Below are 15772 nucleotides of genomic sequence, written 5' to 3'. Positions count from 1 at the left end.
GCTGGGATTACAGGCATGAGCCATCACGCCTGGCTGAACTTCTGTCCATTTTTAAATTGGATTATTACATTTTTTTTTCCTCTTGTTTGAGCTCCTTATATACCCTGGTTATTAAACCCTTGTCAGATGGACAATTTGCAAATATTTTTCCCATTCTGTGGGTTGAGTCTTCATTTTGTTGATTGTTTCCTTTGCTTGCAGAAGCTTTTTAACTTGACGTGATCCCATTTGTCTACTTTGGATGTCTATGCTTGTAGGGTATTACTCAAGAAATCTTTGCCCAGATCAATGTCCTGCAGTTTCCCTAATGTTTTCTTTTAGTAGTTTCATAGTTTGAGGTCTTAGACTTAAGTATTTAATCCATTTTGATTTGATTTTTGTATATGGTGAGAGATAGACGTCTAGTTTCAATCTTCTGCAAATGGATACTCAGTTTTCTCCAGCACCATTTCTTGAAGAGACTATCCTTTCCCCGTGTGTTCTTGGCACCTTTGTTGAAATGAGTTCACTGTAGATGTATGGATTTATTTCTGGGTACTCTATCCTGTTCCATTTGTCTATGTGTCTATTTTTATGTCGGTAGCATGCTGTTTTGGTTACTATACCTCTGTATTTGAAGTCAGGTAATGTGATTCCTCCAGTTTTGTTCCTTTTGTTCAGGATGGTTGTGGCTATTCTGGGTCTTTTGCGATTTCATACACATTTTAGAATTATTATTTATATTTCTGTGAAGAATGTGATTGGTGTTTTGACACGGATTGCATTGAATCTGTAGATTGCTTTGGGTAGTATGGACATTCTAACAATATTGATTCCTTGAATCTATGAACATGGAATATCTTTTCCTTTGTGTCCTTTTCAATTTCTTGCATCAATGTTTTATAGCTTTCATTATAGAAAACTTTCATTTCTTTGGTTAAGTTTATGCCTAGGCATCTTGTTTTATTTGTACCTATCGCAAATGGGATAACTTTCTTGATTTCTTTTTCAGATTGTTCCCTGTTGGCATATAGAAATGCCACTGATTTTTCTATGTTGATTTTGTATCCTGCAACTTTACTGGATTTTTTTTATCAGCTCTAATACTCTTGGCGGAAACTTTGTTTTTCCAAATATAAGATTGTATCGTGCAAACAAGGATAATTTGACTTCTTCCTTTCCAACTTGTATGCCCTGTATTTTTTTCTCTTGTTGCTGTAGTTAGGATTCGCATTCTATGTTGAATAACAGTAGTGAAAATGGGCATCTTTTTCTTGTTCCAGATCTTAGAGAAAATGCTCTCAGTTTTTCTCAGTTTTCAGTATGATGCTAGCTGTGGGTCTGTCATATATGGCTTTCATTGTCTGGTGGTATGTTTCTTTTATACACAGTTATTTTTTAGGGTTTTTATCATGAAGGGATGTTGAATTGTATCCCATCCTTTTTCATATGATCAATTGAAATGACCATGTGGTTTCTGTCCTTCATTCGTTTGATATGATGTATCTTATTGATTTGTATATGTTGAACCATCTTTGCATCCCTGAGATAAATCCAACTTGGTCATGATTAATTATCTTTTTAATATGTTGTTGAATTTGGTTTGCTAGTATTTTGTTGAGGATTTTTGCATCAACGTTTATCAGGGATGTTGGCCTGTAGTTTTCTTTTTTGATATGTTGTTGTCTGGCTTTGGTATCAGGGTAATACTGGCCTCATAGAATGAGTCTGGAAGTGTTCCCTCCTCCTCTGGTTTTTGGAATAGTTTCCTTAGGATCTGTATTAGTTCTTTGAATGTTCGGTCATATTCAGCAGTTAAGTCATCGGGTCTCAGGCCTTTTTTGCAGGTAGAATTTTTATTACTGTTTCAATCTAATTACTTGTTATTGGTCTTCAAGTTTTGGGTTTCTTCATGGTTTAATCTTGATAGATTGCATGTGTCTAGGAATTTATTCATTTCTTCTAGGTTTTCCAACTTATTGGCATATACTGGATCATAGTAGCCTCTAAAGATCCTTGAATTTCTGCGGTATCAATTGTAATGTCTCTTTTGTCATCTCCGGTTTTATTTATGTGGGTCTTCTCTATTTTTTCTCAGTCTGGCTAAAGATGTGTCAATTTTTTTATCTATTCAGAAAACAACTTTTGTTTGTTCATTATTTTTATTGCTTTCTTTGTTTCAATTTCGTTTATTTCTGCTCTAGTATTTGCCATTTCTTTTCTTCTGGTAATTTTAGTTTGGTTTGCTCTTGCTTTTCTAGTTCTTTAAGATGCATCATGGGTTGCTTATTTGAAGTTTTTCTGCTTTTTTGATGTAGGTGCTTACTGCTATAACTTTCCTTTTAGTACTGCTTTTCCTATATTGCATAAGTTTTGGTATGTTGTGTTTTCATTTTCATTTGTTTCAAGAAATGACTACATTTTCTCCTTAATTTCTTCACTGGCCCACTAGTCATTAGGAAGCATATTGTTTAATTTACATGTGTTTGTGTAGTTTCCAAAATTCCTCTTGTAACTGATTTCCAGTTTTACGGATTTCTCTCCACGGTAGTCAGAGAAGATCCTTAATATAATTTCAATGTTTCTGAATTTTTTAAGACTTGTTTTGTGATCTAACATATGGGCTAACCTTGAGAATGACTCATGTGCTGAGGAGAATAATATGTAGTCTGTAGCCATCAAATGAAATGTCCTGTCAACATGTATTAGGTCCACTTGGTCTATAGTGCAGATTAAGTCCAATGTTTCTTTGTTGATTTTGTGTCTGGATGATCTGTTCAATGCTGAAAGTGGGTGTCGAGGTCTCCAGCTATTACTGTATTGGGGTCTATAAAATCATCTGTCCTTCGGTTCTAATATTTGCTTTACACTCTGGGTGCTCCAGTGTTGGGTGCATATATATTTACAGTTGTTATACTTTTGATGAATTGATCCCTTAAATCACTATATAATGACCTGATTTGTCTCTTGTTATACTTTTTGTCTTGAAATCCATTTTGTCTGACATAAGGATAGCAATTCCTGCTCTTTTTTGGTTTCCATTTGCGTGGAACATCTTTTTTCATCCCTTTATTTTCAGTATATTTGTATCTTTATAGATGAAGTATGTTTTTTGCAAGAACAGATCATTGGGTCTTTTTTGTTTTTAACCCATTCAACAACTCTACATTTTTTTTATTGGAGAATTTAGTCAATTTACATTCAATGTTGTTATTGATAAATAAGGACTTATTCCTGCCATTTTATTGTTTTTCTGGTTGCTCCGTGGTCTTCTCTTCCTTCATTCTTTCTTTCTTGTCTTCCTTTCTGTGAAGGTGATTTTCTCGGGTTGTCTGTTTTAATTTCTTGCTTTTTATTTTCTGTGTATCTGTTCTAGGTATTTGAGGTTACCATGAGGCTTGCAAATAACATCTTATAACCTATTATTTTAAACTTATGACAACTTAACACTGATTGCAAAGAAAGAAAGAAAGAAAGAAAAACTAACGAGCAAGCGAATAAAACTAATAAAAACTCTACAGAAAGACCTTTAGTTGTAGGTCTGCAAGTGAATGGAAGGGACAGGTTCTGTTTACACAGCAGTGGCAACCTTAAACTCAAGTGAATTTTCCTTTACCCCCACCACTCCAGCAATTACCCTTCCCCAAGTTTACTCATCTAAAGTCAATGACTGAGAAATGAAATTATGAAGGTTTTCATATTATTTTACTTCCTTTAATGGTACAATTATACAGATTAAAATAGGTGAGAGAAAACAATTTTTTTTTTTTTTTTTTTTTGAGACAGAGTTTCACTCTTGTTGCCCAGGCTGGAGTCCAATGATGCAATCTTGGCTCACCGCGACCTCCAACTTCCAGGTTCAAGTGATTCTCCTGCCTCAGCCTCCCGAGTAGCTGGGATTGCAGGCATGCACCACCACGCCCGGCTAATTTTGTATTTTTAGTAGAGCAGGGGTTTCTCCATGTTGGTCAGGCTCGTCTCAAACTCCCAACCTCAGGTGATCTGGCCACCTCAGCCTCTCAAAGTGCTGGGATTACAGGTGTGAACCACTGTGCCCGGCCGAGAAAACAGATTATTTTGGTCATTGGACTATTTATATTCACAAAACGTGCAATATTCCTTAGCTTCAGTTAAAGCAAGTATGTGCACAGTCTATGTTTTCTATTTCCTTTTGAACAGCAGACACTCCTCATTTTCAGGGATACATTCCAAGACTCCCAGTGGATGCCTGAAATCGCAAGTAGTGTTGAACTCTATAAATACTGTGTTTTTTCCTACATATACATACCCATGATGAAGATTAATTTAAAAATTAATCACAATAAGAAAGTAACAATGACTAAAAAATAGAACTATGACAATATACTGTAATAAAAGTTACATAAAAGTGGTCTCTCTCTCTTCCCCCCTCCCCCACACACCAAATATCTTACTGCACTGCACCACGTGTATGAAAAGCAAAACCATGGGAAAGCAGGGATTGCTGTAGTTGCCATTTTAGAAATCCATGTCCATGTTTACATCACTGGATTTTACCCCATTCATCTCCCTTGCTAATTTTTACAAAATTAAACTTCAAAGGTAAATAAATGAATGTGTTGTATTATTTATATAAATTACTGTCCACAGTATATTTTAATATATTTATAACTATAAACCTGTATTTACTTATTATGACATACATTTGCTTGTCATTGTAAAAGCTAGTGTAATGAGACTCTTCCAGTCACATCAGTCTCAACATCAAATTTATTTCAATATTCTGACTTGGTTTCATAGTACTAAAATAAATTTTTGAACTATATAAGTAATTACAAATGATAGTTTGGAAAAAGAAACAAAAACCTTCTCTAGTTGTCTCAAGATATGCTTCAATTAGGTAATTCAGAGCTTAAAAGAAAATCAAACTTTAATCACTAATTGTATCCCAGCTTTTCTCAAAATAAGGCAGGTAAAAAGCACCTAAACCTAATAACACTAGAAATACCTTTAATATCACACTACATAAATATGTTATAGGTTCCCTTATTAATGAGCTATCAATGATTCCACTACGATGTGAACATGTAACCACCAGACATACTTGATTCTACTCCATGCTATACTTGAGCTGTTAAGCAATTTTATGTAAACAGGCATGCTAAGGCCTGATTTTTTTACATCATGAAAAATCAAAACACTCCTAGCCAAGGAAACATTTACATACTGTTCAAATGCATAGAGATGAGAAAACGTTTGCACATCTGCAAAAAGTACCTACCTAACACAGTTTAGTAAGTTGGGTCCCTCCAATATGGTAATATGTGGACTATAATATATTTAAGTATGTGCTTTCAAGTATAGTATGAAAATATGGTTAATAATAGATGCTTTAAAAGCTAATAACATCCTGGTGATCTGTATTTATAAATACAAATACAGTTTGTAAGCTACTGCTTTGAGACAGTACAGTGTATGTAACCTGGGTTCTTAATCAGATAGTCCTGAGTTAAAATTCTATTGTCTCTACAAAATAGCTGTGTAATACTGGGTAGATAATTAACTTTTTTAAGCCTCGGTGACCACATCTGTTGCAAGGTTTAAGGAAGAAACACACAAAAGGCACTTAGCCAGAATGCTAGTTATGACAATAACGATGATACACTTTGCTCAATTCTCATCTTCTGTCTAAGGCCTAGCCTGACTGTCCTATTCAAGACTGCAACATACCTTGATTTTCTTAACCCCACACTTCTGATCTCCTCAGTCTGCCCCATTTTTCCCACTTTCTAAACAAACTATTAACCATCAGCCTATAGGATTTCCAGTTTTTAAAAAATCACATGTAATTAGGCTCTTTGTACATCTTAACTTCTCAGAGTCACAAAAACAGGATGCCTTCCAAAATAATAATTAGCAAGTTTGTGAATCTTCAGATAGAATGTAGATTTTTTCAACTTATCAAAATAGAATTTCTGAGAGGACAGAGTTTTTGCCTCTTTTGTTGACCAAATGCTTAGAATAGTACCGGATACTTATACAGTAGTCCATAAATATTCGTTGGATGAATCCATGATAATAGGAAAATGTCTCAGTATGCATTTTCAGCAATTTTATCTGGTCTTAAATTGTGGAAAAAAACTCTTTACACCATTTTGTGGTTCCTGATTCTCACTGTAATAGTATAATTAATCACTAATCACTAAAGGTGGAGTTAGAAACGAGGCCTTAATAAGGAGTCTGACTCTCCATGTATGGATACAACCCAAGTCAGCTTCATTGGTATCCCCCAGGATTTAGGGTTTGCATAAGGAAGAAAGGGACAGCTATCTGGGCAAAGAAGCTAAAGTCTACAATGTTTCATCTAGCATATGCTGCTGCCAGAGAAAAATTATTCCAACATTCTGTGTCCACAAGAAAAATGGGCCCTTCTTTGTCCAGTCAAGGAAGGAACAGCAATGTTGCCAATGGTTTTTAGAGGATGCAACAGTAACATGAAATCAGAAGCATACGCTGCTCTGCTATCTTAAGCTGTCCTTGGACCCTGGACCTGTGACCACCGGACTCTCCCACTTATGGAGTCCATCGAGTAGTCTGACTCTTCTTGAGTATGGCCCAAGATTTGATGGGAAGGCTGCCACATCAAGAATAGCCAGACATTCATGAAAAGACTACCCAGGCAAGAGTAACCCACCAAGTCTTTAAGAATCTATAGTTTAAACAAATCTCCACTACCTAATTCATCTGAATTGTAATCAAGTTGCATCAGTCATGCAACTTGCATCTATGGCCATGGCATCAATTTAAGTCTAATGATCAAAAGGGAAAAAAAGACTCATTTCAGAGTGTCATTTGTCTAGGGGATGCAGGTCCCAAAAAGGGCATTGTCCTAGTGACCTTCCTAGTAATTACTAGGGTAATTCCTGAGCAAAGCAGAATCTACTGGAACATTGTGGCCTAATCTCATATGACTCCTGATGACAGCTGTGTGATCTCATGTCATGGTGGTTTTGACTTAGATGTTCTATTTGACTCCATTTTCTCTCTCCAAAGTCTGAACATCACTTCTATTCTGCCATCCACCTTCCCTTCTTTTCTCTTTTCCAATTGTCTACTTTTGTTTTTCTGTGCAAACATTCTAAGTTTGTATTCCTTAGCATAAGGAATTGCTTTAAAATTTTCTGAGAAGAATCATCAATGTTACACGGAGATAGAGTAATTTTTCCTAAGGTTTCTTAGCTGGTCAAAAATATCCCTCAACCGAATTCACTATTCCAACTTGCACCAAAGCTATGCCTATCTGGGTACCAGTGACCATGAGGTGGCACCATAAGGGGCATGATGAGACTATCATCAAAATAACAGGCTGGAGACCAACCATTAACCATCAAGAGGCTATGATTTCTAGCTTCAGAAATATCATATATAATCTTCTCATGCTCTTTACAGACCTAGATTGCCAGCACACATAGGCAAACAGTCTATTTCCTCCCAAAATTAATGACTTCTATTATTATAAAATAAAACAGAAAATGGCTAGTAAATCCTGTGATCATTTGTTACAATCTTCTGAAAGCTGCACAATGACATCCTGAATTTCTCTTATGTAGATGCTTAACCTAGCTTTGAGGCATATGAAATGCATTTCATTCAAAAAGAAGGCACATGGGCCTTTTAGCAATGTAGAAAAATAATATTTAAATTTTTCCTGCTGGTCTCAGTGGCTCACACCTATAATTCCAGCACTTTGGGAGGCCAAAGCAGGCAGATTATTTGAGGTCAGGAGTTTGAGACTAGCCTGACCAACATGATGAAACCCCTTCTCTATTAAAAATGACAAAAGTTAGCCAAGCTAACAGGTGGCATGTGCCTGTAGTCCTAGCTATTCAGGAGGTTGAGTGGGAGAATCACTTGAACCTAGGAGACGGAGGCTGCAGTGAGCCAAGACTGAACCACTGTACTCCAGCTTGGGCAACAGAGTGAGACCCTGTCTCAAAAAAAAAAAAAAAAAAAAAAAATTCCATGTAGTACACTCGAATCAGGATTAACCATAGCTACAAGAACATTTTCTACTGATTAATTTGCTTTTTTTCATCATCATGCTCTACCATTTACTGGATGTTTATCAAAGCACTGTAACAGATTCTGTGGAGGGTAGAAGAAATCATCATAACAGCTTCTGATACTAGTAAGTGGAATAAAGTTGTCTCTCAGGTGAAGTCTTTGAAGGCACCAGAAAAGACCTTCTGTTTTGAAAATATAAGCCCCACGAGTTGGCAATCCTCTATTAAAACCTCGTTCATTTGAGCCGCAAAAGAATTTTCCATCTTCAAGTGTCTCCTAGTACAAAACAAAACAAATGCCTCCTGGTAGGAGCTAAGCCATATCATCTCATACTTTAGTTATGACTATACACCTGGCTTGATAACCTACAAGAGTAACAAAGTAAATGGATTAGCAATTATTGTGAAGACCTTGGGGAAGTGGGAAGTGCGTGGTAAGAGGAGTGGCACTGAAGGAGAAATGGAAAGGCTCCAGAGATAAATTTCACCGACCCGGCCAGGGTCTTGAGCACGGCACACAGCTGAGGTAGTGCGGCGTAGCGAGCAGAGTGGGCGGGCTGCAGAATCATAGAAACTAGTTAATACCTGTGCCTGCCTGCCACATACTTAGCCATGAGACATTAGGTCAGTTACCTTGGCCTTCTGAACCTCAGTGTCCTTGTCTGCAAAACAAAAATAATACTATATGCCTCTTAGTGCAAGTCTGGTGATGAGATGAAATAATGCATGTTATTTCATTTCCCTGGAATTATAAATGTGCAAATACACCAGAAATGTTTAATAACAGTAATGATTTGTATTTGCCAAGGTGAATGTCTCAGGCAATGAATTCTTTGGGAAATTACATCACAATAGAATTTTCAGAGATGAAGCTTCCTTAGAGATTATCTAGTGGCTTTTAAACTTCTTAAAGCTCAAAATCCTTCCTTCTAACAAAATTTATAAGAAGGTGTTATGCAAAACAGGTAAAACTAGAATTGTTATTTTTCAGAGTTAGTGGGGCAAGAAGTAGTACAGAGAAGGGGGCAATAGCTGTTCAGTGGAGGCACTTCCCAGAATCTCCTAGAAGAGGTTTCCTCAAAAATGTCTTCAAAGAGCAATGGAGTCCCCTGTCATTAATTAAGTGGCACCCAGTGACTTTTAGGCAGTTTCAGAAGGAAAAAAGAAAAAGTCTGTGAAACCGTTTGATCATACATATTTTGCAAATTTCAAGTGCAGGATGAATTTTGATTTTTACAAAAATTCTTTATAGCTAGCTCAAATCATCTGTTTAAAAATCCTGCCTTTGCTTTAGGAATTTGGGTAAGTCTACCTTGGCTAACATTCTGGAAATAGGGTGCAGTGTTTTCTCAGCTGAAGTATTTTCACATAATACGTATGTCCCTGCTTAGGACTGTTAACTTGTTTTTTGCATTAAACTACCAGTTCACAAACATGGATCAGTGACCTAAAAGTGGTTCGCTGAAGCATAAAAGGAGTGATGAAAATACTAACGTAAATACTGCCATAAAGAACAATCTGTAAATGGAAACAATTAACAAGACCCGCATGCAAATACAGATTATGAATCTAAATGTGCTGGGACAAGTGAATGTGTGAATGACACGCATTCTCACAAGCAGCAGCCCCTGCCAGGTATGATCCTCCTGGCTTCCAAATTTGACAACCTCCGGTGACATGGGACAGGTTTTACTGGGAAAGGTCAAAGCTTCAAGGCCAGAATCAGCAAGAACAAAAAAGGAAGGCACTGTTGTTTCTCAGACACACCCCAGCATCTATGGAAAGGCTTGCCAGGGCCCAGGACCTGTTCTTTTGACTTTTTATAGCACAAATTTTAAATGAGTCTTGTCAACAGGGGGACTATACTACACAGTCTGCTTGACATTGGAAAGTTAAGATTTGAGAAATCAGCATCTACACAAGTTGTCTGAGACAGCCGGCTGTCCAAGACAGGGATAACACAGGTCCCATGGGTAGTTACAGTCTCCACTGTCTGCCATCAGTCCTGAGGGTAATTGGGTATAGCCTCTCCAGCTGGAGAAAGGGGTGGGCTGGGGTGCAGCCCTACCTAAATAATTGTGCAAGAAATCCACAAGAAGTAGCCAGGATCACTTACAGACAATACTGCTCGCTGCACAGCAACTAAGCAGTGGGCAATAACAACGGTGTTGAACAAGCCAGACATCTTCCTTATTAAATGTTTCAGAGTTAGTTTTTGCTAAAATCAGTCAAAGTCCCATCAGGAAACAGAACAAATGTGGTACCTGAGGAGAGCTTATTAAAGGAACTGTTCACAAACAGGTGAGCAGCCATAAGTAAAATCAACAGCTGCAGGAGGAAGCCATTACCACCTCTAGGCCTGGAGGGGCGAGGGGAGGAATGGTTACCCAAACCCCAAGACGGCTCTAGCTGTGGAGGGGGCCGAAGGACAGAAGGTGGCCTTCAGGGCTTTTGGTGTAGGAATTCAGCTACTTCTAATCTGTAATCCTGCAGAGAGGGGACTGGGAGAATAAATACCCTGATCTCACTCTTCCACCTTCCAAACCCCTGGTGATGCTCCCATTGGCAAAACCCAACCACAAGTCAGAGGACAAGGAATGTGGCAAAATCAGCTGATGAGGCCCATAAAGGTTGGCACGAGACCAAGCGGAGATGGGGAGAGAGTGGCTATGAGGGGCGAGCAAAAGTGTCCACATACTAAGAAGGACAGGAACCAGTGGCAATTTTGGGGAGGTCAGCTTTGGAGAGCTAAGGAGATGAGAGACTGATTACAGAGCTGGAGTGGGCAAGGAAAGATGATAAGAGAAGGACTACTTTTTCAATATTTTGATCAGGAAGGAAAGCAAAATGGCACAAAACTATCTTAAAGAGATCTCTGTAGTAGGAAAAGATAGTATTGTCTGGTTTGGAAAAAGGACTTAAGTTTCATCTGAAGAGCAGAAGGATCCATTGTAAAGGGAGTGACTAGAGAAAGAAGGACAAACATATGGACCCAAAATGGGAAAGGACAGAGTTTTGAAGACAAGTATTAGTGTTACATAAATATTCTCAAAATAGTATTATACCAACTGTTTTCTGGAAATCATTTTCCTACCCTACAATAATTACTCACTCTTAGAATGCATATTATGGTATGTTTACTATATCATGTTCTAAGTGTGTTTTATTAAGGTAAGACTTCACAATGTTCTCACATATGACCTGAACAGACTATAGTACTTGGTTGAAATGAGAAGACCAGATTTAAGTATTAGGTAAAGGTTAAGAAAACTTTAAATACGTTTCAAAATTAACTATTGGAATACTTTCTTTGCTAAAAATAAAATATGTAACCAGAGTGAAGGCAATTACAAATTAAATTGCTTTCAGTCTTTTTTCATTCTACATCTATCAAGTTTCACGGATCTCAAGGCAAGAAACAATGCGCTGTCTAAATTCGATCTCTAGAATGATGAGATCTCTCATCACCATTTAGGGGCATACTGAATTGTTTCCTGCCTGATCTTCTTAAGATTATCATTATCTATCACTTAATAGATTGAAGACCTCAAGAATCAGTGTTTGAACTACTAACATGTCATTAATTTCATTAATGGCATTATTTTTTTTATTGTTGAAGAGCCTCACCACATTTAAAATGAGCCAGAGACACAGGAACCATGAAGAATGGAGTAGAAACGTTTACCCACCCTCAGAACACAGTTAAAATCTGTCAGTATTCATTGCCAAATATTGCCACACTGGACTGTCGATATCCATTATAAAATTATCTAGCCCTTTCTTAAGCGTTTTCCTGATACCTAAAAGTATGCTTTATTTTAAACATCCAATACTTGGTTAAACTGGTAACATTATGAAAATGCCCCTCTTCAAGAGAACCTGATTTTATTGATAAAGTAATTGTACTACTCACAGGTTTATGGACACATTGATTGGAAAACTTTCTTTAGAACAGAAACCTGAATTCAATTGACCAAGTAATATCAAGCTACCCCACATTTCAATGTGATGGGGTAAAAGTCAGTGGTCTTTTAAAAAAATAACTGTGAACTAGACCCATACGCTTCCTTTTCTCTTCCAGTCCTAAAGCAATAGACTAAGATAACAAATGGAATTTTGCAGGCTTTGGTTAGAGGCCTGTATCTTCAAAAGAGACCTAGGAAGGAAGACTTAAATGACTTCCCACGTAAGAAAGCATATCACCTACTGAGATTTGTCTTTCTTGTTGGCACCTATCTACAAAAGAAATGGGAGGCTAAAATCAGCTTCAACTTGTGCAAATTAAAAGTAACCTTCAGGCTAATGGGTTTTCAACACTACTTCTTACTGAGCAAAACATTTGTGTCCCATAAAATTAAATTACCTCCTCAAAACCGACTTCTCTAACAAATTACAACATTGAATTTTTTAAAGTAAAATTGTAATTCCTACAAAACAATTCCCCACTCCCTGAGGTAACCTTCCTATTACTGTTAGAATTGATTCCATCTTTAATGGAGTTTTGCATCTGGTTCTGGGGTCCAAAACCAAAAACAGGAGAAGAAAACCTAAAAACTGTCCAATAAACGGCAGCAAAATTAAAGGCCTGAAAAGTAAGCCAAATCTTTGAGATCACTGGAACTCCATGTTAGAGAAATAAATGCTTTATCATGTCACCAAACACTAAATTCAAGGAATATGGTAGGGTCCTTACTTTGAAGAAGGTGACCAGCTATCTTCAATTTCTTTGGAGCAGCGATCAGAAGGAAGTAATGAAAAAAATTAAGCACTGTAATGACTTTCTAAGGTGGTGACTTTTGTATTAACTCAAGCAATCACTAAAAAGTGACTATATTTTCACCAATTGAAGAAGTTTTAACATGGTCCTATTAATGTCCTATATAATGGGATCCTATATAATGAGGTTGCAAGTCATAAACGTATTGTTGCATGCATTCTTTGTACTGAGAACTAAACTAGCCCCTTCAGTAGTGAAAATATCAAGGGAAACAGTAAAACCCACTTGAAAAGATGGGCCATACAAGACTAGAGACGACTTGAAAACACAGGTTGACAGTACAAACTGTATACTTTGAACTATGAGACAATTTGAAGGCAAGGCACAGTTATGAGGTTATATAAAGCTAACGTGTTAAATTTGGTCTAAAAGACAATGGGTTAACATAAAGGAGAGGTTCATGATGAAATATTATCCTGGCAGCTGTGTACAAATGGACTAACGTCAGGAGCAGCACAATATTAATACTAACACTAATAATATCAAACACAGACCACTACTAGGTGTCAAGGCTGATATAAGCATTTTCATATATATATTAACCTGTTAAATCCTCATGGTCATGTTTGGAGGCCAACACTGTTATTTCATTCAGATGAGGAAACTGAATCACTTAAATAATGTCTGATTTTTTACAGGAAGTGTCCTGCATAGCAACCTCCATGCAGGTAAATACAAGCCAAGTACATTTCATTTTCAAAGCAGGCGTTGATCATCCAAAGAAGTCAAGAATACTCATGCTGCTATGTGATATTTCTTATTGTTTTTAAATGTTTTTGTTGTCTAACGCTTCAAACATATACAAAAGTAGAAAGAATAGTACACTGACGGAACCCCTTCCATTCACATATCTAATCTAGATTCATCTACTATACCTCCACTCATTTCCTATGCCCCTCCCTCATTATTTTGGAATAAATCACATATTTTACATCATTTCGTCATCACTAAATTGTTAGGCATGTATCTCTAAAAGATAAAGACATATTTTTCCTTCTAAACATGACCACAATGCCACCATGATACTTTAGAATTTACAGTGATTGCTTAGTATCAAACATCAATCAGTGGTTGAAGTTCAAATAATATATCTTACTTTAATACTTGTTGAAACTTGCAATGTGCTAGCAGTAGGTACTTTGACATATATCATTTCATTTAAATTACTGCTACTTGAATTGCCTTTTCCCCACGTTCACTCCTACTAACTGGAACGACTCTGTCTCTTCAAGAGGATTCAGAGCCTCCGCAGCGGGCTGTTGTCGGCCTCCCTCTCGGCCTCCTGCTCCTCGGCGCGGTCTCCAGCCCTATACCTGGCGGGAGGAGGCTCGGGCCCGGCGCCGCCTTCCGCTGGGATCTGTTCCCAGGCCCAGGGACGCCGGCCCCACCCCAGTTGCCTAGGTGACGAGGGCCCGCTTCTCTCGGCTGACCGAGATCGCGGCGATGTCGCAGGGGACGACTCCCTGGGGGCCGACCCCAGCAGGGCCGACCCCGGCGGGAACAACGCCCGAATCGGAGGTACGCCGCCCCTTTCCCTTCCGGGTCCCAGTGCCGGTACCAGAGACCTCCAAGCGTTCATTCCCCGTCCGCGGAGTCCGCGGTCGAGCCAAATCCAGTCTCTGAAAAGGCGCCGCACGTCCGGCCCCGGCTGGTGAGCGGCCCGGGAGGGCGGCGGGGCTGGGAGCTGCGCTGAGGTCCCGGACACCCTCTGCTGCCCGGCGCCCTCCAGCCGTCCCCGGCGCGCCGTGCACGGTGCCAGCGGGTCTAAATGTATGAATTCTTCCATTGGACGGCTCTTGCCCAAACGCCCTCATAACCACTCGCTTCTACCGCAGGTTTTGTTTTTTGTTTTTTGGGTGTTTTTTGTTTTGTTTTTTTTTGTTTTTTGTTTTAATTCTAAGTAAAATAAGTGATCTCAGATTTTTAAATGGGCCAGTCTCTTTGAAATTGCTACTAATTCTGTAATGATCACAGTTGCGATTGCTCAAAAGATGTCATGAAATAATAGCTGTTTACTGGTGATGGACTGATTAATATTAGAAGGTTGGTGTTTCCATTATTTTGCCATTTTTCTAAGCAAATAAATACAGGTCAAAGGACACTGGCTGGAAAATCTTCTCTCGTTATGGCTTTAGTTGCTCATCAACTTGACTTTAAGGAATGTTATTTAATCTCCTTGGACACCAATGGCCTCCTGTGTGACAAAAGGTTGATCTTTAGGCCCCTCCCGTCACCAGCTCTCCATATAATAAATGGGTTTTAAGTAACTTTACTCATAAACTTAATATCCTGAGATTGTAAGAACACATCTGCCGTGCCAGATATTACAAACAAAACATGTTTAAATCTTTGCACACAGAGTCTATTATTATTGTTCCTAGGAAGTTGTTTTTCTTCCGTCAAGGCTCTAAAGGTGAATAATCATGTCTTAATTAACATTGCTTGTCTTCATTATTCGTTGTTCTAAACAACATTCTTTGTGCAGAAGATAAGTGTTAGCTACAATTTTATAATGAGGAAACACAGAGAGCCAATAATTCCATGCCTTGCTCAGAGATATGTAAGCTGTTCCCAGCCGAGATTCCTACCAAAATCAAATGCAGACCGCTAAGGCATGCGGACTCTCATATGAGTCTTTTGAAATTAGCAGACATTAAAGTACATTTTAATGTGATAAACTGGTTACTAAGCCTATTATTCCCTTGTGATCTCTAATGTAAGTAATACAATTTCAAAAGTAGCACAGGAAATTTTCCATTTAAATTGTGTTATTTAAATATATACCAAGCTTAAGACAATGCACAATTGTCAGTGTACACATACACATGCTCACCCATGTAGATCATGTCCTTTTCAAAAAGACTGATCATTCGGGGTTTTAATGAATCTGGACTTTAAAAATTACATAATTTTTTAAAAGATGTAAAGAAGTGCTGTGCTTCGGGAGAAAAGACATCATTTGATAATGGTCGAG

General features: G+C 38.0%; 1 protein-coding gene across 2 annotated transcripts in view; it reads left to right on the top strand.

Moving 5' to 3' along the window:
- The first annotated feature begins 14212 nt into the window (after positions 1-14212).
- LOC105513259 (chromosome unknown open reading frame, human C10orf107) overlaps positions 14213-15772 on the top strand; it is a 108282-nt gene continuing 106722 nt past the window's right edge. The window contains exon 1 of one of the 2 annotated variants that reach the window (XM_011944106.1): positions 14213-14316. In XM_011944106.1, the coding sequence (XP_011799496.1) occupies positions 14242-14316 (75 nt within the window). In that variant the 5' untranslated portion in view covers positions 14213-14241. Of the gene's footprint in view, positions 14450-15772 lie in introns of both variants that reach the window. The other variant, XM_011944107.1, reaches the window with a different exon arrangement.

This window comes from Colobus angolensis, unplaced genomic scaffold, assembly GCF_000951035.1.
Source record: "Colobus angolensis palliatus isolate OR3802 unplaced genomic scaffold, Cang.pa_1.0 Scaffold226, whole genome shotgun sequence".
NCBI lineage: Eukaryota > Metazoa > Chordata > Mammalia > Primates > Cercopithecidae > Colobus > Colobus angolensis.
The sequence above is the reverse complement of the archived record's forward strand: the minus strand, read 5'-3'. Positions and strand labels throughout refer to the sequence as shown.